The sequence below is a fragment of the Alligator mississippiensis genome, chromosome 2, assembly GCF_030867095.1.
Source record: "Alligator mississippiensis isolate rAllMis1 chromosome 2, rAllMis1, whole genome shotgun sequence".
Taxonomy (NCBI): Eukaryota; Metazoa; Chordata; order Crocodylia; family Alligatoridae; genus Alligator; species Alligator mississippiensis.
Genome location: NC_081825.1, coordinates 56,103,764 through 56,128,384, shown reverse-complemented (window position 1 = coordinate 56,128,384; position 24,621 = coordinate 56,103,764). Strand labels below are relative to the sequence as shown.

The 24,621-nt window shown below is 40.0% G+C and overlaps 1 protein-coding gene across 1 annotated transcript in view; it reads left to right on the top strand.

Moving 5' to 3' along the window:
* Window positions 1–14,980, top strand: part of GABRA4 (gamma-aminobutyric acid type A receptor subunit alpha4) — a 97,038-nt gene extending 82,058 nt beyond the window's left edge. The window contains exon 9 of the mRNA XM_006276331.3: window positions 6,470–14,980. Coding sequence (XP_006276393.1) covers window positions 6,470–7,000 — 531 coding nt within the window. The 3' untranslated portion in view covers window positions 7,001–14,980. The remainder of the gene's footprint in view (window positions 1–6,469) is intronic.
* The last annotated feature ends 9,641 nt before the right edge of the window (window positions 14,981–24,621 follow it).

Here is a 24,621-nt window from a genome sequence, read left to right as displayed (position 1 = left end):
AGTGCATCTGTGCTTCCCATATTCTCACTCCCCACATTCTCACCCCCAGCCTCTGTGCTGGGATAGTGGTGACTGCAGCCCTGCTATGCCTTTTATACATGTGGTTCTAGATCTGATGCATTTATGCTGTTGCTGTTCAAAATGTTAGACTGCCATGTTATGGCTTCCCATACTAACCTATAAAGACTAGCATGCAAAATGTTTCTGTGGTACTTGGAGGAGAATGGCTGTGCAATGGCTTCAGTTGTCTTCTCACCCCATTTAGGGTTGAAGACATTGTACAGATGATGTACTGGCTTTCTGTACTATAGGCGAATTTCACTCAAGGAAGAGCCCAAACCAGTAACTAACAGAGTAGTGCATTAAACAGAAACAGATCCCACTTCTTTGAACCCTACGATCAACCATTCTGCAACATGGAATCATTGGTTTTTACAGGGTGTATCTACATGTGCAAAAAGACATACGAAAAACTAGAACTCTTGGTTCCAAAATGATACCTTTTATTAAACCAACTGGAAAATGGCAAGAAAATTGTCCTTTTCTGCAAGCTTTTGGGATCAAAGTCCCTTTTTCAGGCTCTGGGTAAAGTATAGATGGTATAAGATGGAAAAAAGTTCCCATAGGTAGGAAATAAACTTCATTTTTGCACGGAGGGAGCTGAAGATGGAAGGCTGTCCCTCTGGGTCCATGAGAGTGTCTTTGTGAGCTGTGTTGAGTAGCTCTTTGATGTGTTGATCAGGTAGAATTTCTTCCCTGGAGGTGTCAGATGGCAGGCAGGGAGGTAAAAAACCCCCAAACCCCAAAACCAAAAAAATGTCCATGTTGTTTTGCAGTGAAGTTTAAAATCCCAAATAGGCTATAAATTCGTCATCTTCCATGTTTCAGGGGTGTACTTGGTAGCCGTGTGCAAATAATGTACAAATAATCTACATGTGTAAATAATCTTGGAACAGTTTATTCTATGGTAAACTACTCTAGAGCAAACTACCACACTTCTACACATGCAGGGATACAGGAGCAGATATGCTGCTCCTAGCAGCAGATTACTCCTGCTCCCTGTGGCCCTGCATTGGGGCTCTGCAGCCCAGGGTGCTAGCCCAGGAGACAGCTGTTTCCTGGCAGGGGCTAGGACATTGCTCCCTACCCTCAAGAGCTGCTTGCTGCTGGGACGGGCTCTACCACCAAAGCCCAGGGGAGTACAATGCCTCCCTGCCCTAGCAGCAGGGAGCTCCCAGCCCGTATTCCACAATCACCTGAGCCTGCAGTTGGGGTTTTGTAAATAAACCATCACTGGTACAAGCTATTGCAAATTTTCCCCATTCATAAACAAATACCCAAAGACAGGTCAGGTAACCAATGCCTCTAGGTATCCTGTTTGACCCTTCAAGGCCCATCACATTTAACTGCAGTGGCTGCAAAAAACATGTCTTCACACCTAAACAAATCGCAAAACAGGACTCAGGCAATTTAACAATATGATTGTCACCCTTTGCCTGCTTGTTTTGTTAAGGGTCTCCCAGCCAGGGCCCCACAACTGCAAGGCTGGGGCTGGAAGATAAGGATCTCCCAGCGCCACAATTGTGAAGCTCTGGTTCTGGTGGCAGAGCTCACCTCGACAGCAGGCAGCTCCCGGGGCAGGGAGCAATTTCCTGCTGCCCAGATGACCAGGAGCACATTTGCTCCTAGTCAGACTTCTATATGTGCACTACTGCACAGCAAGTAATCTCGAGTAAATTTGCTACTTGTATTTGCAGGTAGCAAATTTACTTGCTGTTGCACTTAAAAGTGTTTTTTTTTAAACCTAGTGCTTTAAGAATTGACACAACACTTATTTGTTTAATAGCAGAAAGGCTTTAATAACAATATCACAAGCAAGCTACAAAACTAAATGACAGAAAAAGACTCTTCCCCAATATAAAATGAGCTATTACAGAAAGTCCCAGTACATATTTAGCTGGAGAAGTGTTTTCTCACCAATGGAGGCAGGGAGGCTGATCCAGCTTGTAGCCCTCACTCATGGACTGGGTGCAGTGTGGCTTCTTGGTCTTTTCTGGGCTGCACACCTTGCTGGCAGTTCTGTCTTGCTTTTTATACTGTTTTAATTATATAGCTTCAAAGCATTTTTCCTTGATGGTTGGCCGATTAAAGTCCAAACAAAACAGGGAGGAAAAGGGTGACTGTCGTATTACCATTGTTAAATTGCCTGGGTCCTGTTTTTGGATTTGTTTAGGTGTGAAGGCTTGTGTTTTTTGCAGCCACTGCAGTTAAATGTGATGGGCCTTGAGGGGTCAAACAGGATACCTAGAGGCATTGGTTACTGAACCTGTTTGGGGGTATTTGTTTACCAATGGAGCAAATTTGCAGTAGCTTGTACAGGTGATTTACCAAACTCCAGACATACATTGAATAGTTGAGACATTTGTGACACCTTAGATATTGGATGCCTGTTTTGGGAAGTGTGAAGATGTCATGTACAGGACATTCTTCCTGTATTCAATGCACCTTTTACTGGCTTTGCTTGAAAAATAAATTTAGTCTTTTTTCTTCTTTAGTTGCTAGTTCAATTGAAATGTATATGTAGTTTCCTTGCCTTCTTTAGTTACACTGGCACAGCCTTTTTCTCTGGCTTTCTTAGCTTGGAGAGAGACGTGTGATGAGTGTCAGGTCTCTGCTAACAATTTTCCTTTTAGAAGAACCATTGCTCTTATTATTTTATGGTATAGGTCTGGTATTGGATACCGCAAGCTCCTCTCTCTCTCTTACACCTAATGGATTGCAAGCCATAAACAAAGTTGGATATTCTTTGTGGCAGGCTTGTTACCACAGCTGTCTTGCCCCAGTCACTGTCTTGCGTTTTTGTGCAAGAGACACTGTCCAAGCTTTCACATGTTTCATAGCCAGCACTTGCAATTAGAGCAAATTATTGCACAGTAAGAATCTGCACCTATAGATAGTGATGCTGACTGTGCTGTAATAACTTTAAGCTTGAGTAAAGCATCTTGTGTAGCTGCGCCCACAACACTTTTTAGTGACTTCCATTTTTTTAAGCTTTGCTGGCCTTCAGTTGATGTATGTTTATAGGCTGCTAGGGTATTACCTACAGTATTGTCATAACAAATTTATACTCAAACATGTGCTATTTTAATTTTAATGTAGATATCTCAAAACTGGCTTTGTTTTTCATGGGTCCCAATCATGCAATCTCAATGTAGCCACATTGCACGCCAGTGTACTATAAGGAATAGTAATTTATAGTCTCTATTTCAGATGGCAACAGTAGTGTTTTTTCAGGAACTATCATTTTTTCTTGTTTTTACACAATAAATTAATTCATTTCAAGATGTAGCAATATGGAATAAATAAATAAGGTGATTATCAACTGGCAGTAGAAAAGGGAGATTCAAAACCATAAAGACTCTGAGATAGATATATCAAAGTTGAACTGGCATATACTGCGTGTGGCAGCTTCAGATAAATTGAGGCTTTGCATATATCTGTGTTGCCAAATCTCCTAATTTTACTGCTAGAAACAGGATTTTGGCCTCTGCTGAAAGCAGTTTGGCCATGAGAGAAGAAGCTGCAGCTTTCAAGCTATTTTCAGATGGGTCAAGAAGGAAACGCCCTCTGATTGGCAACTTTCCTCACTTTCCTGCCTCCTGTGGAAGAAAAGGTAATCACATATGATGCAATAGGTAGGTGCAGCTCTCCCCCATCCCTCCTCTCCAGAATCTAGAAAGGGTTTGTTTTTTTTATTTTGTTTGTTTGTGTTTGCTCTGTTTTTTGGTGGAGGATGTGATTCAATGCAGAAAGAACAGGAAGAGCTCAGCAGCGCGAGGTTGCATTTTTCTCTCTCTCCCCCATTAGTGGAAATTGGTTAGACTGCTTTTTGTTCCTCCTTTGTTCCTTCTCTCCATCCCTGTAAAACTAGTCCTGGGCCTCAAGCCCAGATCTTATTAAAGTCATTGAGTTTTAGGTTCTAAAGGCACTTAGAGCTGGATGCACAAAGAGATAATGCTGACCATTGCGATGCCTAACTTTAGATTTAAAAATAGTGCTTTTCTCTCAGGTAAAAAGCCACTTTTCCATTTGAGTAACAATGCCCTTCTTAAGGAAGTTATATATTTGTTAGAGTGAGCACTGCATGTTCAGTTTTAGGTGGAACAACGTCTCCTTCAATTTAAATTGCTCCAAATTTGCTGTTTTATTTAGAAAGAGCTTTACACTTTGACAACTTGTCCAGCAATTCTCCCAGATCTTTTCATCCCATGGTATTTCTTCTTCATTAATAACTGTGGACTATGCTTTTGCTTAAGGTTTTGCTTTAATATCCTCTCCCACGTTTTGAAGGATTATTGAGTTGTTTTCTTCACCATTTTTGGAGTATTAGGCTGATGTCAATTTTGATCTGACCTAGAAAGGGGGATTCAGTTCTCTTATTCAAGTGAATAATCAGACTAGTTTCTTTCAATTCAGGATGCAGCTAAACAATTATTATTTGCTGCTGTGAAAAATAGTTTCCCTCTTCCTGAAAACATCGTATCATACATTCAGTCTTCCAGTCCCTTATAGTGGGGAAGTGTTAGAGTCAACCATGTGTGGCCAGACCCATAAGAAAGCTGCTGATGTGATTGTTAATTAAATATTGTCATTAGCTAATGTTTGTGCCTTGTAAGGAGCAGTGCAGTATATACTGGTAGTTCATTTTCAAGGTGGTCATAGTCTACAAAATATGCTGCAGTCCTGCTTTCCCTACTAGGATGGACATGGATGAGGGTATTGGCATCCATGATCGATTCTGCTGCAGTTTGTCCATTTTTAGTGATAATAGTCACGTGATTTTAGCAATCTTTTGTATCTGCTGTAGAACTGCTTGTTTCAGCTTTTCAATCTCAGTTCAGTGCTCTATCTGTGCTTTTAGCTGGATTTTGTTAGCTGACAGATGAGAATGCTAGTGGTTTGCTTTTGTTTATTACAACATAGAGATTAATTGACTCTAATTATTTGGTGAAGGGATATGAACTTACATTTCACTTGGTTAAAGATTTCAATGCTAGATATTTTTGATATTTTAATGCTTATTTTTATTAAAAAGAAATGAGATGTACAAGCTTTTAGCTTTCTTCTGTTTTCAACAAAATGACCATTCAGTTTCATGTAAAATAGTTACAACCTGCTGCCAAGATGAAATCCATGCTATGAAAGGGCACACAGAATAGATAAAGAATAGTTTACAGCCATTTGTCTTTCAAATAACAGTTATTTTAAATCATTATTTTTTTGTCTTGTTGCAAAATGTCATTTTAAAGTTGCCGTGAAAGGTGGAATGCCGTCATCAAGGAAACATCAGCATTTGCCAGCACTCACAATGGCCTCCAGGAGAGTGCAGCATTACAATATCTTTAGGCCACAATGTGGCAACTGTTTCTGGACAAATATTTAAAATGTAATGACAACACCAGTAGAAAACAGGCCAGATTCCGTGCTTTATGCAACATCATTGATACCAAAGCACTATAAACTAACTCTATTAAGTTTGGGTTTGAGCTGTTTTACATCATGAAAGCAGTGAGAGCCCACCAGTGAATCTGATCCCAGGGTTAAAAATATTACTGTGCTCCCCTTACTCCCCCAAAAGGGAAACTTAAACAACAAGCTTTAGGTTATAGACAGAAGTAACAATTGTATCAATATCAAATTATATTGATATACCAAGTAACTGTTACAGCTGCATGCTTCTGTAGTGATAGACATGTAGCAAGTTCTTGCAATTTTAACCCTATTTCATTCAAGTTAGCCTGACACAGATAACTTGTAACCCCTTTGGGGCATCCAAATGTAAGAGCTAATGTGCCCTCCCAAGTGGCAAGCCCACTCCTTTTTTACAATGGTTAGAAGGCAGGCTTATCCATAGTCTTACAGTAAGGTAGCCAACTTGAATTGATGTTACTTTCTGCTGATAGTTTTAGATATGGCTATGTTAGTATTATGGCCACACATAGCCTATGGCCAGATACAGACATTACAATTTTACTGGTATAAGTGATCAGAAGCCAGTCCATTACAGAACAGAAGTTTGGCTCACAGAGGCTGGTTTAAAAATGGCAGAACTGGTTTAAGATTTGCTCCTCCCCTCCCCCACAACCGCCCCAACCACAGGCCAAATGTGTGTTCTGCTTGCTACTGATCTAAACTGTGCGGCTTACTGAAAACTGCATAACTTAGATTGATTCCATCTCAGGCTTTTTGAATGCCTGCACCTAGCCTTATAGGAGTTTTCTTGCTGACAGTTTTTTATATATAGTTAAATCCAGGTTCATAAGTATGAAGTATTTTGATCACTAAGCTCAAAGATAATTTCGATATTCATGACTGTTATTACATTAGGTCTCGTTTAAAAAGATTCCATTATTTCAGTTCAAGTGCTTTAAAATTAAATTGATTAATATTATTTCTTGAAACTTTGCAGAATACAGATGCCAATTCCAATGTGAGGAAAAGAACAAATGCCACAGTACAGTTGGAAGGTGATGGTGGGAACCGAACTGACACAGGAAACAGTTCCATCCAACCTTCTACTGTAACTCAGGGGTCTTCTGACATTACACTCCACACTCTTTCAGCATCAAGTCCAAACCCTTTCAGTCGTGCCAGTGCAACAGAAACATTGGCTTCTGCAAGAGCTACACCTCCAGCTCCTCCCTCCACCCCAATTTTAACTGGATATATATCCCAGCATGCCACAGCTGGATCTCCATCCATGCATCATTTACTCGGATCTAGACTGGAGCAGATTCAGACCACAGCTAATACTTTGGGAGTGTCTGTAAAGGCGTCTGCTATAGTTCCTCCTGCTCCTCCAGTCTCCAACTCTGGCACCAGTAAGATAGACAAATATGCACGCATTTTATTTCCTGTTACATTTGGAGCATTTAACATGGTCTATTGGGTGGTGTATCTATCCAAGGACACTATGGAAAAATCAGAAAGTCTAATGTAGTTTTGCTGCTATGTAGTAGGTTCCTAAATTATAAAACGTTTAATGCAGGGTTTCTTCTTTTGAAACTAGTTTAAAAAAGAAACCAGTAATTGTTATTTTAAAAAAGCTCTGTGCTAGTTTCCCATTGTAAAGAACAGATTTATTGGGCTAATTAATTAACTCATGGCAGAGTAATGAGTGAGAAAATTGTCCTCCTTTCCTTAAATGGCAGTGAACCATCTCCATTCAAGCAGTATGTCCTGGTTACATAGAGCTTGCCATTGGGAAGAAAAGACATGGGAAACGAACAGAATGCAGTGATATGCATTTGCGCAGTGAAACATGCACTGACTTCAGGGGTTATGCACAGTGATTATTAAAAGTCCCTAAGATTCCCAGCAGGACTGCTTTGATCCACCACTGCATTCTCCAATATGATTGTAGTACCTGTTTTCTGAATGTTTTTATGGCACTGCTGGAAAGGGATTTTCTCTATTAGACTAAAGGTAATGGGAAAAAATGAGTGCTAGAAGGAGAAAAGAGATCCCTCCCTGTGAGGGTGAGTTATGCAAAGGAGTTGTGGAACTCCATATGTTTTTACTAAGTATCATTTCTGTGCTGTGGCACAGAACATTCTCACTTTTTGAATTAAGGGTGAGTGAAGCTTGTGGAGTCTGAGATTTATGAAGTACTTTTTGAAGGAGTTCTTTTGGGGTATAGCAAATCAGTTCAACAGGATAATTCTTCTCTTGACTCATGCCAAATTTATCCCGAGTGGAATTCTTCCTAATTACATTTGTGTAAGAAAAAGAAGAGAAACAGACCCCTATGTTTCATTAGAATTCTTTATTCTCCACTCCTCTGGTGCCTTTTTCATGATATATTCCTTCCTTCTTTGCTTTTGCTCTGCCCGCTCTTCCTTTCATTTTTACTCAAAATTTTCAATGGGTATTTCCTTCTCTCTCTCTCTCTCTCTCTCTCTCTCTCATACTCTCTTATATTGACTCCTAACCAAAAATGTGAATCCATAAATATTTTCATTCAGGCTAAGTGTTTAAACCAGTATTTTTCAAGTTTCACTAAAATTAGGTAAAATGAATGTGTCCATCATTTCTGTGCAGCTTTAAGAAAAAGAACTTGGCTCCTTCAGAAAGTAGTCATGTGATGCAAATCAAAGAGAACTTTCCTAAGCAGGGTTCAGGTACATTACATAGTATATAGGCCTTGCTCTGTCCTCTATCCTAAAATCACTTTTCTGAATGATTGGCACGACAGATGTGCAAGCAGGAAAGAATTTGAGCCACTTTAAAGTGAACAGTTTAAAACTGCCGGAGTACTCATTCAATTTCCCTTTTTATCAGAACGGGTGGAATATAAGACGACTTTTTAAAAAAGCAAGAAATCTTTGCACAGCCTCTCTTCTTCCTCCCCTTCAATGCAGCTACCTGAACTTCTCTGCAATGGACTACAAAAATAATGGGTTAGATTCTAAGCTGCTACCTGACTGCATGGTTAAAGGGCCTGAAAGCAGCTGAATCTTTCTTGGGTGGGATAATGCCCAGTCGTAGCAGATTAGCATAGCAAATTCCTAAGCCACTGGTCCTTGCATCCCTTATACAGGCAGAATGAAGTATTGCCAACAGCTTTCTGTGCTCTGGTGGTACTCACTGGAAGGATGGATGCTTACAGACTACAACTAGTCGACAGCAAGCATGGAACTTCTGTAAACTAAGCTGGAACCAGGATCAATATTTTTTTTTTCAAGTGGGGGAAGGAGGGCAAAGCAAAGAAAGCACACCTTCTGAGCTCTGCTGGAACTTAAAAGATTTCAGAGCCGGCAACAAGTGTCTAATGCAGCATTTATATCAGCTCATGTTACAGTAGCTCATGTTATATTGATTTGCTAGGTTATAGGATGTATCACATCATTTGGGTATGATTTAAAAGAACTTATTAGGATGCAATTTATACGATTATTATTTCAGTGGATTTGACAAGCAGCCTTTACGTTTTATTGCTTATGTTTAACAAGAAGTTAGTCTTCTTTTTTTTTTTTTATCATAAAACACATTCTAAAACTGCCACACTTAGAAAAACCATAGTATCTACCACAGTGCAGAATTACAAGTGCTGCGCACACATGTGATTGTCTGAAGCAGTTCTCAATCTTTGAGTTTATCTCTGGGAATTATAGCCCTTTGTTCTCCAAATTAGTCACATTATCACGGAACATCAGAATAGTAGATACTCGGAGAGAAATAGATGATCGTTTTCAATCTCAAAGGAAACAAAGCAAATCTGGTTGAAATTGCCTGATCATAAATAATTATATGATACTAAATATTTCTAGCACAATGTGTTCCTGTTTGTTTGTAAACTTCAGCATTTGCTTTAAAAGTTTTATAAATAATGATTTTTGCTTTCCATTCCAATGACAAGAAACAAGCATGATTTCTCTTAGGCATGGCTTTAAACACTGCACTAGGAACAGCTGTCTTTCCTTTCTTTCCAAACTCCCCCACCCATTTCTTGCCATTAAATCAGATTTTTCAGTTCACTGTTAAAAAAAACATCAGCATTAGTTTAGTCTGAATGTAGATCTTGGATTACCTGGTGATTCTTACTCAGGTTTGATAGACTTTAAAAAGAAAAAAATAACCATAGAAAACTAATAGAAATTCAAACATTCATTTCCATGCTTCTGTTTTGGAAAAAGAATTTTTAGAAGCATCTCAGAACATTATTTTATTTGTAATGGTATTTCTTAAGCACCTTGTAATATCTGCATGCTTGCATTCAAAATCTGATATGAAAAATCTCATTGTGAGTCTAGGACTAATTTATTGTATACTGCACTACATTTTTTGTTTTACAGCATATGAAAAAAATGTTCATAGCTGGCTTTTCAAATTACACGAGGACAGCATAAAAGAGAGAATTATTGTTAGTAGTGTTGTTTTTCATTATTTTTAATCTCATTGTCAAGCAGTCAGAAACAGTAAACAGCCTGCAGCATAGTCAGTAGTACTGGCAGATTATGAACATTCTGAATTTAAAGGCACCAAAACCCTCCCAAAAACAAACAAAACAAAACCAAAAAAAAAACCAACAGAAATTTTCTAGGGCTCTAAAGTGTTCAGAATCGGCAGTTGAATTTGTGTGAGCAAATGTGGGTACAATTTCAGTGACGAGTTAAACTACACTCCTGCCTCAATTCCCATTCACCATCACCATTTTTTTTTTTTTTTTTTTAAGTAATACTACAATTATTTTTAAATAAGACCCAGCTTATAAATAACATGAAAATGGTTGGAAGTGAAAAGTAAAAAAACAAAAACAAACAAACAAAAAAACCCCAAAACTCAGTATACTGAAAATATAATGAAACCTTTACTAACTGATGTTATCTAAGAGACATTGTTCATTGCCCATGGAAAAACCAATGAAATCTCAGTTCCTCTTCCACAATAAGCATAGTTAGTTCCTCTAAGACCTATTCTTCCTAAATGCTCTTAGACTAGGGGTGGGCCAGATGTGGCCTGTGGGCCAAATGCGGCCCACCAGGCCATTGCATCCGGCCCGCGGGACCCCTAAAAAATTTAGAAAATAAATATTAATCTGCCCCTGGCTGTCTGTCATGTGGCCCTTGATGGTTTGCCAAAACTCAGTAAGTGGCCCTCCGCCCAAAATAATTGCCCACCCCTGTCTTAGACATACAAGTGTGATCCCATTCTCCCCTACATAAGTCCCAGAAAAACCTGTTTATGCAGAAGGTGGTTAAATTCTCAAGCTCCTCACTTTTTGTGACTTATCTTTAAGGCTAAGGTGACAGCACATTACAGAAGTAGATATGTTAATGCTTTGTTCAGGCATTTGATAAGGCTGGGATGTGATGTGCTTGATTAGTGGAAAGGATATGGCTTGAAGTAATTTATAGGGTTGCCTTTTGATCACAGAATAAAATATTCAGCAGATCTCTTCATGGCCATTATTAGTAGGTTTCACTGCTGGCCTAAATTAATATTAAGTCTACAAAAGTTTGCAATTTGGGGTGTGACAAGGTCTCTTACTGTGGATCTGGGATATAAGTTCAAGCCTTGCTTCTTGAAGGCTACCTCTACTTGATCCAGCTGTGTATGGGTACCTGGTTATTCAAGCTGGAGATCAAGGAAAGTCATGATAGCAATATCACTTCCCGTGTGTGCTGTTGATCATATAAACTAACACATTTCAACTGCAGTGTCCCAAATGGCCAATAGATTTGGGACAGATTGTTGAAAGTTGGAGCTACAAATCTTGGCCACATTTCCTCATTGTGATCTATATGGGTGGCCCAGTGCACATTTGGATGAGAAATAGAACTTGGCCCTATTTTTTTTTTTCTCTTCTACATGGGGCTGTCATTGTAACACATTCCAGTAGTTCATTTTTCTAGGCACCATAGATTCCATCCTACACACATCTATCAAAAAAGTGGCCCTTTTATAGATTCTTACTGAATATCCTTCTGTTCTGCGTTGCACAGGCAAACATAGCATATTGGAAATGAAGAAAAGCAGTGAGCGGTTTTGTAAAGGATGTCACCAAGATATTTCCATAGACAAAGCCTAGAAATTATTACTTGAATTGGGTTCCAGACTTGGCTATGATATACTCTGGTTTCAGTTTTCAGGGAGGTGCCGGTACTGAGCAAAAGGGAAAGCAAACGACTGTTCAGTGTGACCCAGTGAATTTTGTTTTACAGAGGAAGGGGACAGACTCAGAATCATGTGCATGGTGTTTTTAGAAAAATCTCTCACTTAATCCATTTGTTTAGCTGCATGCTTCTTTTATATTAGTCTGTGGTTGAAATACCTATTCTATGCTCTCTATGTGATTGTAATGTTCCTGTTTTATCAACTAAGCCCAGGAGTCCCATGCTTGGCTACTACTGCAAACAAAAGGAAGGCTAAACCTGGAAAATGAATGTTTTGGGAACTGTATAAGAGTTGAGAGATGCACTATGCTTTCCCATGTCCTGTGGAAGACCTGTAGAACTTCATGAGCATGACAATCTTTGGGTTTTAGAGGGTGTTGAGGTGAACTGGAGCATGGTTCTTCTGGGCATACCTCTCCTAAAATCCATAGGGCAGAGTGGAGCAATAACTAATATAATCCCACTTTATGGAACATCACAAAGAAAGCAGCATTGATCAAGGGTTCCTGCAAGCAGCCTGGTTTCCACAAAAATCATGCTGTCAAGGAATCGCAGAATGGTGGAGGAAAGCTGAGATCCATGCAGGTCTGGAGATTAGATTGTTCATTTAGAGAGCTGAAAACCTGCAGATTCCATTAGATCAATTCAGACTGGGGAAAAGGGGTAGGGAATAAGTGCATTTAGTGGGCTGCATTTTCCAAGAAGATAGGAGACAAACTTTGTCCCAGAAGAAGGAGGGATGAAACTAAGTGCACATGCTAATGAAAAGTAATTATCTATGGTGCAAGGTAATGCCATGCTGAGATGTGCCACTGCTGTCTTGTGAAACACTGTACTCACCCAGTTCCTGAACTGGAAATAGCATAACCCTTGTGGTGGAGCTTACTTGTTTGCATGTAGCATCACACTGATACAGTTCCACTTATGTGTGTGGTGTAGGAATAGTGTGTCCCATGCAGACATACCCTGAATTAACTTCAGATTGCAGCATAGACAAGGGCTACTAGATGTGGTTGGGGAAAAAAGAAACAATTGTAGGGAAGAGAAGCCTGAGTGAAGGCTAATGCGTTTTGCAATATTCTGTAAGAAATACGTGAACAAAGCAAACAGGAGTATTCATCAATATAGAAGCAGAATGACATCAACATACGTGTTTTGTGGGGATTAGTGAATTTACAGATGTCTTTCACTGTATTTTGAAAAAAATATGACTTTACAAAGGTAGAACAATTAAACTGTGGTTGCATCACTTATTTCCCCCATCCCCTATTTTATTTACATGTTGTCTGGTGCTTCCTTTGCTGAAGTAATTACATTGATTTCAATGCAAATTTCTTCAGAATGATATCAATGTTAGGACCTGATCCAGTGTGCACTGGGCTCACAATGAGACTTTTCAATGACTTCAGTGGTCTTGATGCATGATTTGAGAGGAGAATTGGCCCCTATGCACTCTTCTCTGTAGAAAGCAGACTTTGAAAGAAAGTCCTTGAAACTAATGGAAGTATAAAAACATGTGAAAAGATTCCCCTTCATGATACTAGAAGAGTGTGTTTAAATATAAAGAATGGAAGAAGGCAGGAGTTTTTTTAACAGTGAAATATGTTTTGTTCTTACTGTGGAATTAACAAATGTAATAGACTTTTCAAACACTTTTCTTTTTTGTTTTGTAATATGATAGTTTCTGCTTTATCAAATATTAGGTATTTTCTTGTCGTCTTGTAGAACAGAAACTCTTGCTATCTGTTTGATTATATTTTACTTGGCTATTTGCATATTGGCTTTTAGCATATTTTGTTTTCTTGAATAAAAACCAAAACTAGAAAAAGAAAGCCTAGGATTGATTTACTGAATAATGCAAAGAATGAGCAGTGCATGGACAGAGGTTTCTGCTAACAACAGACAGACACTTTATGATGTTTCAAATTAATAAACCCATGAATAATTTGCTGAATTATTACATGAAGTTTTTTGTTGTTTTAAATTAAATAAGCACATTTCTGTTTTTTGTGGTATACTTGACATGCTTCCTGTCCTTAACCACTGCATCAACCATGATATATCATTCATTTAGCTGCATGTCTGAGAGAGAAAAACCTGATTTGTTATACATGGGATTATTTTTTCACTGTTTACATGCGGCTGGTCAAGTGTAAGAACACAATGGGGCATATGATGTGATTTAACAGCCATTGCCATACTTTTCTATTTATTTGCTAGTGAGTCTCTTCAACTGACTAAAAGGAAAAAAAATAGATCTGTGGCAGTACAATGCCACATTATAACCAGGAATTCTGCTACTCATTTCTAGCCCCTTTCTTTTTCTCATCCTCATTTTACATATTGTCATAGTCCACTTACTTGTGTAATTTTGTTGGGGAAAAAGGGCTATGCATAGAACAGGAATCTACTGTATATAATTTAGTGCATCTAGTAATACTACTTGGGATTTATAATCTTTTTGAAATATTATTCCATTATAGAAGATGTCAGAGGAAATCAGACATCATAGTAGTTTGCTTCATCTTTTTAATTACAGAGATATTCAGATTTCTTCTGTGAGAGGTAATGAGAGTGCCATATGGCTTCTTTAAAAGAAATGCAACTGGAACATCATTTCTGTAAATTGAGTATTTGAACATTCTTACAAGCTAGTCAAGAATCATTGAATGATTACTTCAAAAGGTAACATAATTCCAGTGTGTTAAATGTTAACGTAATCACAGACTAAATCAACATACTATAACAATGATCAATTCAGTGGATTATTTGAAAGGCAGACATTCTCAAGGTGTTTTTGTAAGCAATTTCATTTTGAAAGGGTTTCTTTAGGGATGAAAAGCACTCTGAGAAGTAAATATTATTATTTGTTACTGTCTTTGCATTTCCATTTTCAACATCAAGGGTTTTACTGGAACAGAATTATGGAAAGATACCTTGGTCAGAAGAATAAAAGATTTTACTATTAAAATTAACCTTTGATTAGTATATAAATCTGCTTTGATTTTTTTTTTTTGTTTTTTTGGGTTTTTTACTGCTTTTGATATATTTCAGCATGCTTGCTGTTCTTTTTAATGAACATTGTGTCTTTGTTATCTGGAGTAAATACCATGGATCATTGTTGTTCTATAAAGGAACAGATGTTGCATATTATTAGAGTATAAATTTTTTATCATTATTATTTACAAGCATGTTTTCACCATTAAAAAATAACATCAACTGGAGATTGATTGAAGCAGCATAAATCTGCATGAAAAACCAACCCTGGCTTCTGAGCTCAATAAACTGCTAAGTGCTATGTGAAATTGAGTACTGTTTTATCTTGCCTCTAATGAGGATGGCTCATCTCCCTGTTAAGGGTCAGAAGTCAGGTTACTTTTTACCTGTATTTTATCTTAAGTGCTTTCAAAGCTTGAGATTTGTTTGGCTGAACCTCATCACTACAAATTGTCAGAATCTGCTTTTCAGTAGCTAACCTGACAAGCTTTTGTTGTAGTAAAACCCATCCTGTCACCAGAGGAATTAGAAATAATGTTTTTTAGAAGAACAGTCATTATGCACTTCATTGTTTATGTTCATACTTCGCCTAACCCCACACCCCCAAGAACTGGCACAGGAAGCCTGGTTACAGGGTTTTTTTTGTTTGTTTTTTTAAGTAAACAGTGACATTGTGGTGAAATTCCTTAAGAACAGGTAATCAGTAGAAAACACTAACACCATTAGATATACACTTGAGAACCTTAAACCCTCCCACATCTGTTCTTTAAACCAGTTTTTTGGTTTCATAAAGCACTTAATTGCTGTGTGTCTGCGCTTTACCTTTGAGCCTCACTGTTGCAACTTACAGTTTTACCTCTGCTGCTCCAGCTGACTTTCTGGCCATGCACTTTTTTTTCTGCACAACCTGCACTCCCACACAGCTTATTTTGCTTTCTTTTGCACCCTGCCATCTTGTGGGAGTTGTAGTATATGTTGCAGTTTATTTTTTTAGTTTCTTGGAGGCTTTTGGCAGTTGCTTTTTACACTACAGTTCTCCAGTCCCCTGGAGGCTTCTGGACATTATAGTTTGTTACAATATTACAGTACATGACATTGAACATTCTGCACTGATTGTGGTACTGTAATCATATAAAATTTAGGTTTGTTACATAGCAAATACATAGTGTAGCCTATGGATAAGATTAGGTAATGCTGATGGGTATAGCTTTTGCTGTAAACCAATAAGTGTAAGGAGCTGTATTAAAATTAGACTCAACCTGAGTAACTCAAAAGGCCAAGCATTGCTTGTCAGTAAATAGATAACAAGCAAGTGACCATAAAATAAGGTATGAATAACAGAAAAGCTTAAGTCAAGTAACTAGTATAGAGCAATAAGCACAAAATACATTCTAGAATATTTAAAAAAGTGGATGTACTGACAGTAGTATCTCTAATCTGCCAGAACAACTAATTGATGTACCTACTAAGGACTGTTAAGATAGGTGAGCAACTAAGAAGAATTGAGGAACCCCAAGAGAACTGGTGTGGAAAACTCTAAATAAGTTTGAACTGGGAAACATTCCCAAAATATATATACAGTATATATGCTAACACTTGAGTTTGCATAAAGTAACATGACATGAAGAATGCTGCCTGCTAGAGCACCAGTGGAGAAAGAAAACTCATACAGAAGTCTTAAATCAATGAAACTATTGCAAGGGATGGAGGGGAAAACAGCTAAGCAGGCAAACTTCCAGAAGGTTATTTTAAAACACAATTTTGTCATGTTCCTATTTGGGTAGGAAGCAACTTGTAAATATTTTTTATTATAAGGTATAATGAGAAAAATATGGAAAATATCTTGCCAAGTATCATTTTTTAAATGTTTGTGCTTCATTAAACATACTCTTTAATGAAACATAGTTCATAGTAGGATGAATTAGGAGGCAGAAAGTTTGGAAAAAAAAGATTTTTTTTTTTTAAACATTATTATTCCGCTTAATTTTGAAGTTTTTCTCAGAGTAAAGCATATTATCAGTCACGTTTCTTAAGATTTGTCAAGCTCCATCCCTTCCTACTTGCTTAAATACAGTGGCTTGGAATTTTTATATTTAGACTTTCCCTTTATGTTTAAAAGGCTCGATATGTAGATTTCTGCTTCTGGCTTAACTTTTTAAATAGAAGCTCTGCATTTGAGAGGGAAAGAATTTACAAAAGAATCAACTACACCAACACTTGGGCTAAGATTTTCAACCTTGCCTAACAGCCCTGTTTAGAACTGGTTAGTTCATTCAGGTCTCTCTACATGAGAGTCCTTAGGTGCTGAGCACTTCTGAAATTCTGCTTTTACACTGCAGACCCAAACTGTGGTAGCACTGTCCAATGCAGTTTCCACTGTGCTCACCTCCTTCCACAGCACCTGATGAAGTGAGCTCAGGCTCACAAGAATTTATGGTATACATCTGTGATTTAGTTAGTCTATAAGGTGTTGGATTCTCGTAGCAGTCAGCACAGGCTGGAGAACCTGGTAGACTTCTATTTAACAGCATAGGTCCTCGGTTAGTTAGCCTGTCCTGAAACTTGTGCTACTGCGGCTACTGATACCAGTATCTGTGCTAGGTCATTTAAGGCTTGTTTGGATCTGTCCACATTATACTGAAGGCACAGCAAGAGCTGCATTATAGATATAATTCATTTGTAGTACAGGGGTAGGGTTGATAGTGCAGAAAGCCTTCCCATGATAGGCACTCAATGTTACTTTGAGCTGTGGTTGAACACAAGCGCTGGATTAGCACAGATAGCAGCCGTGAGCAAGCAAATGGAAGCATAACTTTGTTGATTAGGATATAGCCAGGATTTTGTCTTCAGTCTGCACATTTTGGCACGGCTTTACGAGCGCTCATGGTGCTTGGGCCAGGTGCCAGATGATTGCAGGATAGCCAATGTGGTCCCCATCTTTAAGAAAGGGAGGGGGGAGGACCCGGGCAATTATAGGGCCGTCAGTCTTTCCTCAATCCTGGGGAAACTCTTTTAGAAGATTATTAAGGAGCACATCTGTGATGGGCCGGCATCGGGGATGATGCTCAAGGGCAACCAGCACGGTTTCATTAGGGGCAGGTCATGTCAGACCAACCTGATTGCCTTTTACAATCAGGTCAAAAGCATTGGATGCAGGTGTTGCCGTGGATGTAGTCTTTCTGGACTTCAGCAAGGCCTTTGACACTGTCGACCACCCCATCCTCATTAAAAAACTAGGTGACTGTGGCATTGATGCCTACACAGTCAGATTGCAAATTGGCTGAAGGGTCGTACTCAGAGGGTGGTGGTGGATGGGTCATATTCGACCTGGGGGGAAGTGGGCAGCGGAGTCCCCCAGGGCTCGTTCCTTGGACCCGCACTGTTCAATTTCTTTATCAGCGATTTAGACGATGGGGTGAAAAGCAAACTGTTTAAATTTGCTGATGATAACAAAATTTGGGGTGAGGTGAGCACGTTGACAGGGAGGGAAAGACTGCAGCAAGACCTGGATAGGTTGCAGGGGTGGGCTAACAAAAACAGGATGCGTTTCAATACGGACAAGTGCAGGGTGCTGTGCTTGGGCAGTAGTAACCAGCAGCACACTTATAAGATGGGAAACTCCCTTCTTGAGAGCACGGAGGCAGAAAGGGATCTTGGAGTCATCATTGACTCCAAGATGAACATGGGCCGACAATGTGAGGTCACGGTTGGCAGGGCTAACCGGACCCTATCGTGCATCCACAGGTGCATCTCAAGTAGGGCCAAGGAGGTGATCCTCCCCCTCTATGCGACACTGGTCAGGCCACAGCTGGAGTACTGTGTCCAGTTCTGGGCACCCCACTTCAAGAGGGATGTGGACAACATTGAGAGGGTCCAGAGGAGGGCCACCCGCATGATCCGGGCACAGCAGGGCAGACCCTACAATGAGAGGCTACAGGACCTGAACCTGTTCAGCCTTCACAAGAGAAGGCTGAGGGGGGACCTGGTGACCTTCTATAAACTCACTAGGGGGGACCAGAAAGGTTTGGGGGAGACCTTGTTTCCCCTAGCGCTCCCTGGGATAACAAGGAATAATGGCCACAAGTTGTTGGAGAGTAGGTTTAGATTAGACATCTGTAAGAACTACTTCACAGTCAGGGTGGCTAGGATCTGGAACCAACTTCCAAGGGAAGGTGGTGCTGGGTCCTGCCCTAGGGGTCTTTAAGAAGCGGCTAGATGCCTACCTGGCTGGGGTCACTTGAACCCAGTTTCCCTCCTGCCCAGGGCAGGGGGTCAGACTTGAAGATCTACAAGGTCCCTTCCGACCCTACTTCTATGATTCTATGATTTGCTGGTGTCCAAAGATAACTACTTAAGAATTTAGCTTTTTTTTTTTTTTTTGTTGCTTATCACAGGTCCCCACAATACTTCAGGTACATATTCTCTGGGTTGTGCAGGCAAAATTCCTCAAGCCATCGTGACCTTTACACTGATCTCTAAGCATCTATGTGCATGTGTTCAGTGTTCTACATGACTACTTAGTCAGCTGCTTTGTAGAGTTGTTTTGCAATACCATGGCTTTTGCCTCTAAAACTTACTATTCTGGAACTTAACCCATGGTTTAAAGGTTTTTTTTTTAAAATGTCTTCTGTTATGCTTCCCACTTCCTTTGTTTTGCTGGGATTTTTTTCTAAGTTAAGAATGAGAAAAATACTTTCTAATTTCAATTGAGAAGCCTACAGATGTAAATAGTAAATGTACTCTTGTGCAAATTATGGATAAAAGAGAGGTAGAGAGAATGCCAAAAGGAAAATAACATTAAAAAAACCCCTTAGAGGCTTCATTACTAGATGCGGCTAGTAAAGCGAGTGCTGCGGCTAGTAAAGCGAGCAAAATGCTGGCTTGCATCCATAGATGCTTCTCAAGCAAATCCCAGGATGTCATTCTCCCATTGTACTCGGCCTTGGTGAGGCCGCAGCTGGAGTACTGCGTCCAGTTTTGGGCTCCACAATTCAAAAAGGATGTGGAGAAGCTTGAGAGGGTCCAGAGAAGAGCCACGATCAGAGGTCAGGAAAACAGACCTTACGATCAGAGGCTGAGAGCTATGAGGCTTTTTAGCGTGGAAAAACGCAGGCTCAGGGGTGATCTGATGGCCACCTATAAATTTATCAGGGGTGTTCACCAGGATCTGGGGGAATGATTGTTCACCAGAGTGCCCCAAGGGATGACAAGGTCGAACGGTTATAAACTACTGCAAGACCGTTTCAGGCTGGACATAAGGAAAATTTTCTTTACTGTCCAAGTCCCCAAGGTCTGGGATAGCCTGCCATCGGAGGTAGTTCAAGCACCTACTTTGAATGCCTTCAAGAGAAATTTGGATGTTTATCTTGCTGGGATCCTATGACCCCAGCAGACTTCCTGCCCCTGGGACAGGGGGCTGGACTTGATGATCTTCTGAGGTCCCTTCCAGCCCTAATGTCTATGAAATTAAAAAACATTCTTTTAAAATAAAAAGTTAACAGATGATACACAACTATTCTTCAACCAGATGACATTTAATTAGCTATCTCTACTATAATCTATAGTTTATTCAAAATATTTTTTCGAAGCCACTCATTTTTGTTTTAAAGAAAGTTCCAGTTTAGCTATTCTCTGTGTATATTGGAAATAAGGCCCAATAAATATCAGTATTTTTTCCAGTTTATATCATATTGTAAAATGGTTAGTTATCTAGCACAATGGGAAACATTTAACACTGTTATATTATTCAGTGACAGTTGTTTATACAGTTGAAAGTTGATATTTTGAAAGTATCTTTTTCTTCTGAGCCTGTAAAGAACTCAATATATATAAGAGGAGACTTTTATCTAGATATATGTATGAAGCCTACCACTTTCTGCCTCTTTTAGCATGTTGTGTGTATAAAATACGCACACGCACACATACTCAGGTCATGGATAATATTTTAATAGAAGGGAATAACATATCTGAGTTCTAAACTGTCATTTGTTATCTTAGAAAATATTTTCCCTCTGCTAATAAAATCTTTCCCCTTCAGCTTGTATTCTTCCAAAGGCTAGAGAAGTTATCTTTTCAGTATGGAACTTTAGGCCCTAATAATCTATTCTTATTCAACATGGCACTTAAGCATATGTGTAAAGTTTGGCCTGTGCTTAACTGTTTTTGCTGAATGGGGAACATAGCCAGGCAACTGTCATTAAAATGAGGATAAACTTAGCCCAATTAAGCAATATACTTAGGGTATATTCCAAGGTATCATTTTGCTTAAATGGGACAAAGAAAACACCTCTTCTGCTTTGTAGCAAGAAGGTGCTCCTTAGATCTTAAAAAAAAAAAAGACATACAGTTTCTTGACAGCAAATAAAAATTAGTACAAAGCATCATTGTGTTGCCCCGCTGCTACCCTACCCCGCACTCCAAATTCTTATCACAGGAATCCTGGGCATAGATGAAAGTTGTCCCCACTTTCCCCCATCCCCTGCAGTGGAAGCCAGCAGGAAGGAATATGACTCTGTTTTTCAAGCAGCTGAGATGCCAGAGGGAAGTGAAACTTTAAAGTGAAGCAGGAAGATGCAGAGTGAATAGGTCCAAAATATTTGAACTTGAGTGTCTAGAATTTATTGTGAGGCATCAAAATAATGGAACTGTGGTCTGTGCTTGTTAAGTACCCACAGTTCCCAGTAATGTCAATGAGAGTTCTGAGCTCATTGCACAAAGAACATGTCACCTCCAATGGCAATTCTAATATTGTAAAAGCCTTAATCTGTCTATCTGTCCATAATACTTTATTCATGCTCTGATTGGCTGACTGAAATAGCCAATCAGAGTGCGAATACAGCCCCCTCCCCCTGCCCTGCTCCCTGGAGGCAGTGGCAATGGAGCAGATGGAACAGGGGGGTGAGACCAGTAGCACTGGACTTGCCTCCCCCTGCCGCGCCTCCTGCAGGTGGTGACAGTGGAGTGGGGGGAGGGTCGAGGCCACCAAAGCTGGCCTCGCCACCAACCCTTGCTCTTTGGAGGTGGTGGTAGTGGCACGGGGAGGGAGGACAACGGAGGGAGGACACCACTGGGGGTGTGGAGCGAAGCCACTGGTGCTATCCTCAGCCTGCCTCTCACCCTCTTCTGTCGTTGCTGCCTACAGAGCCAATGTGGCAGTGGAGGGAGGAGGAGTGGGTCTGACATAGGTGGTGGGAGGAGTGGCTGCGCCATTGTGGCAGTGACAGCAGTGGGGGGAGGGGAGGAGTGGGCCTGGGCCCAATGCGGGAGGGGGGAGGAGGAGCAAGCCCAAGGTAGAAGGAGAAGCTGGCCCACTGTGGCAGTGGTGGGGGGGAGCTGCAGGCCGGGCCTGACCCGACACAGCCTGAGGTGGCAGCAGTGGGGTGAGGGGAGAAGTGGGCCTCCCCACCTCCTCAGGACTGGGCCCACTTCTCCTCCACCCATCCCTCCACTGTGTCAGCCCCAAACCTGCTCCTGCCATCCCCCCAGTGCCACTGGGTCGGCCTGGGCCCACTGCTCCCCTCCCCTGCCATGGTGGGCAGGCTTCTTCCCACCCGCAGGCCCAGTCCTCCCTGCATCGGGCCTGGGCCCACTTCTCTCCTCCCCCTGCTGTTGCAGCAGGGATGGGGTGAGCAGGCCCGGACCCCATACAGCAGGAGGGAAGGGGGGAGCAAACCCAGGCGGGGGCACGGGGCTGTGTCCCCACTCTCTCCCACCCATCATTCTTGATGGGCAATTGGCTAGTATAATAAGAAGTGCTATACTGGGTCAGACCTATGATCCCTCTAGTCCACTATCCTGTCCCTGGCATTGGCAGAAATGGATAATAAATAGGGAGAGCATTGAACTGGATATATCTAGGGTGATCTATTCCCTATTTAGTACTCTCCCTGGTATCCACCATTATTTGTTTAGAGATGCCAGAGGAAACATTTCCAACTGTTCTATTCAATAGCTATTAATAGACCTGTCATCTATGAGCTTATCTAGTCCCTTTTTGGATCTGGCTATGCTTCTATCACCTCCTGTGGCAATGAATTCCACAACTTAACAATGTGTTGTATAAAAAAGTATTCTTTCTTATTAGTTTTAAACTTCTCACCTGCCAGTTTCAGTGGGTGCCTCCTATTCTAATATTTTCGGACTTGGTAAACAACAATTTCCTTTTCACTTGGTCCATACCCTTCATGATTTTATAGACCTCTGTCATATTCCCCCTTAGCCTTCTCAGTTTGGAAAGGAGAAGTCGTAGCCTTTTTTAAGTCTCTTCTGGTATGGGAACTGCTCTGGGCCCCTGATCATTTTGGTTGGACTTCTCATTCCCTTTTCTAATTTTGTTACATCCTTTTTGAGATGGGATCAAAATTGCACACAATATTCAAGATGTGGGTGCACCACATATAATGGCATGACGATGTTTTCCATTTTGTTTTCCCATCTGCACATTGAGCTGGCATTTTCAGAGAGCTATCTAGAATGGATGTAAAGTTTCTTCTCGTCATCAAAACAGCTAGTTAAGAACCCAGCACTGAGTACTTAGAGCTCAGGTTATTTTTTCCTATGTTTTCTACTTCGCACTTGGCAGCACTGAAGGTTGTCTGCCATTTTTTTTTTTTTGCTTACTCAGTTATCTTGGTGATATCTTTCTGCATCTCCTCTCCATCAGCTTATGACTGGACTACCCTCAATAATTTAGTATCATCTTCAAAATTGGTAATTGCATTGTTTATCCCCATTTCCAGGTCATTGATGAAAAGGTTGAATGAACTGGCATACCTGTTAGCTGTGGAGAGGGACTGGGGACTCAGGAATTACTGACTTCAAAAATGTATCCGAGTCTATCGGATCATGTTAGCGCTTCCAACTTGTCAAGTAGCTTCCCACAATGGTGTCCATTGGCACATCAAGATTTTTACTATGGAGAAAGTTTTCTGCATATTTAACAATGGAAAAAAATAACACCCTAAACAAGTATGTATACACTATATACTAGTAGTGGGACAAATTTACTCGGTATATTCAGCTGCTTTGTACTGCCCTGGTGACATACAGAGATGGCAAATACAATTTCAATTGTTGGTTGAACTTGGTATACAGCTTGGTTGCATCACTAGAGGTTTGCTCAAATCCAACTGCCGTAATGGCCATAACAGAAACACTCACACTGTAGCCTCTGTCATAGTCCAACAAATCTGCTAATTTCTGCTAAATACCTTGTCATCAACAATCTCAGATGTGCACCATTCTGGAAAAATATCTAGGTTATAACAAAGACATGAGAAGAATAAGGTTAGAGATATACAAAGCAGCTGAAGTGTATGAATACATCTGACCTTTATATTAAAGTATACTTTACTTAGGTGGCAGGGATAAATGAATAAGTCATGTGAAAGCTGTACAGCCATATGAACTAGCTTACTACCTTATCTGCTTTCTGCCCACTAAGCCATGTCCTGCCAATATTAATTCTAATATTTCAACCCTTTGAAAAGCTTTCAACTGCTGCCATTTCTAAAATCAATGAAAATTAAAAATCAATTAAAACTAGAAAAAAGCTTTTTACCAGTCACACAGCAGATGCTACTGACCCTATGACATTTCTAAATACAGAAAAGCTATTTTAGATACTATTTAATGGTGGGTTCATTAGTTTTAATTTTTTCCCTGTCTGTGAAGCCCTGTTCATGATAACTAAAGTATTTGGCTTTTTAAGTAGAGGGACACAAGAAACAGTCCCAGCAAAAAACATAAAGCTTTCTAAAAAAACCAGTTGTTCTTTCTTTTCTTTTACACAAAAAGAAAAGGAGAAAATGTCACACATGGAAAATATGCAATAATGTAGTGTGATAGAAATGTTTTACTAGTATTCATTTGGGAATAAACTGAGTAACTTCTCACTCATGAATATACTACCCCTGAGTCATACCGTTCACACTGATAAAATACTTCTGCT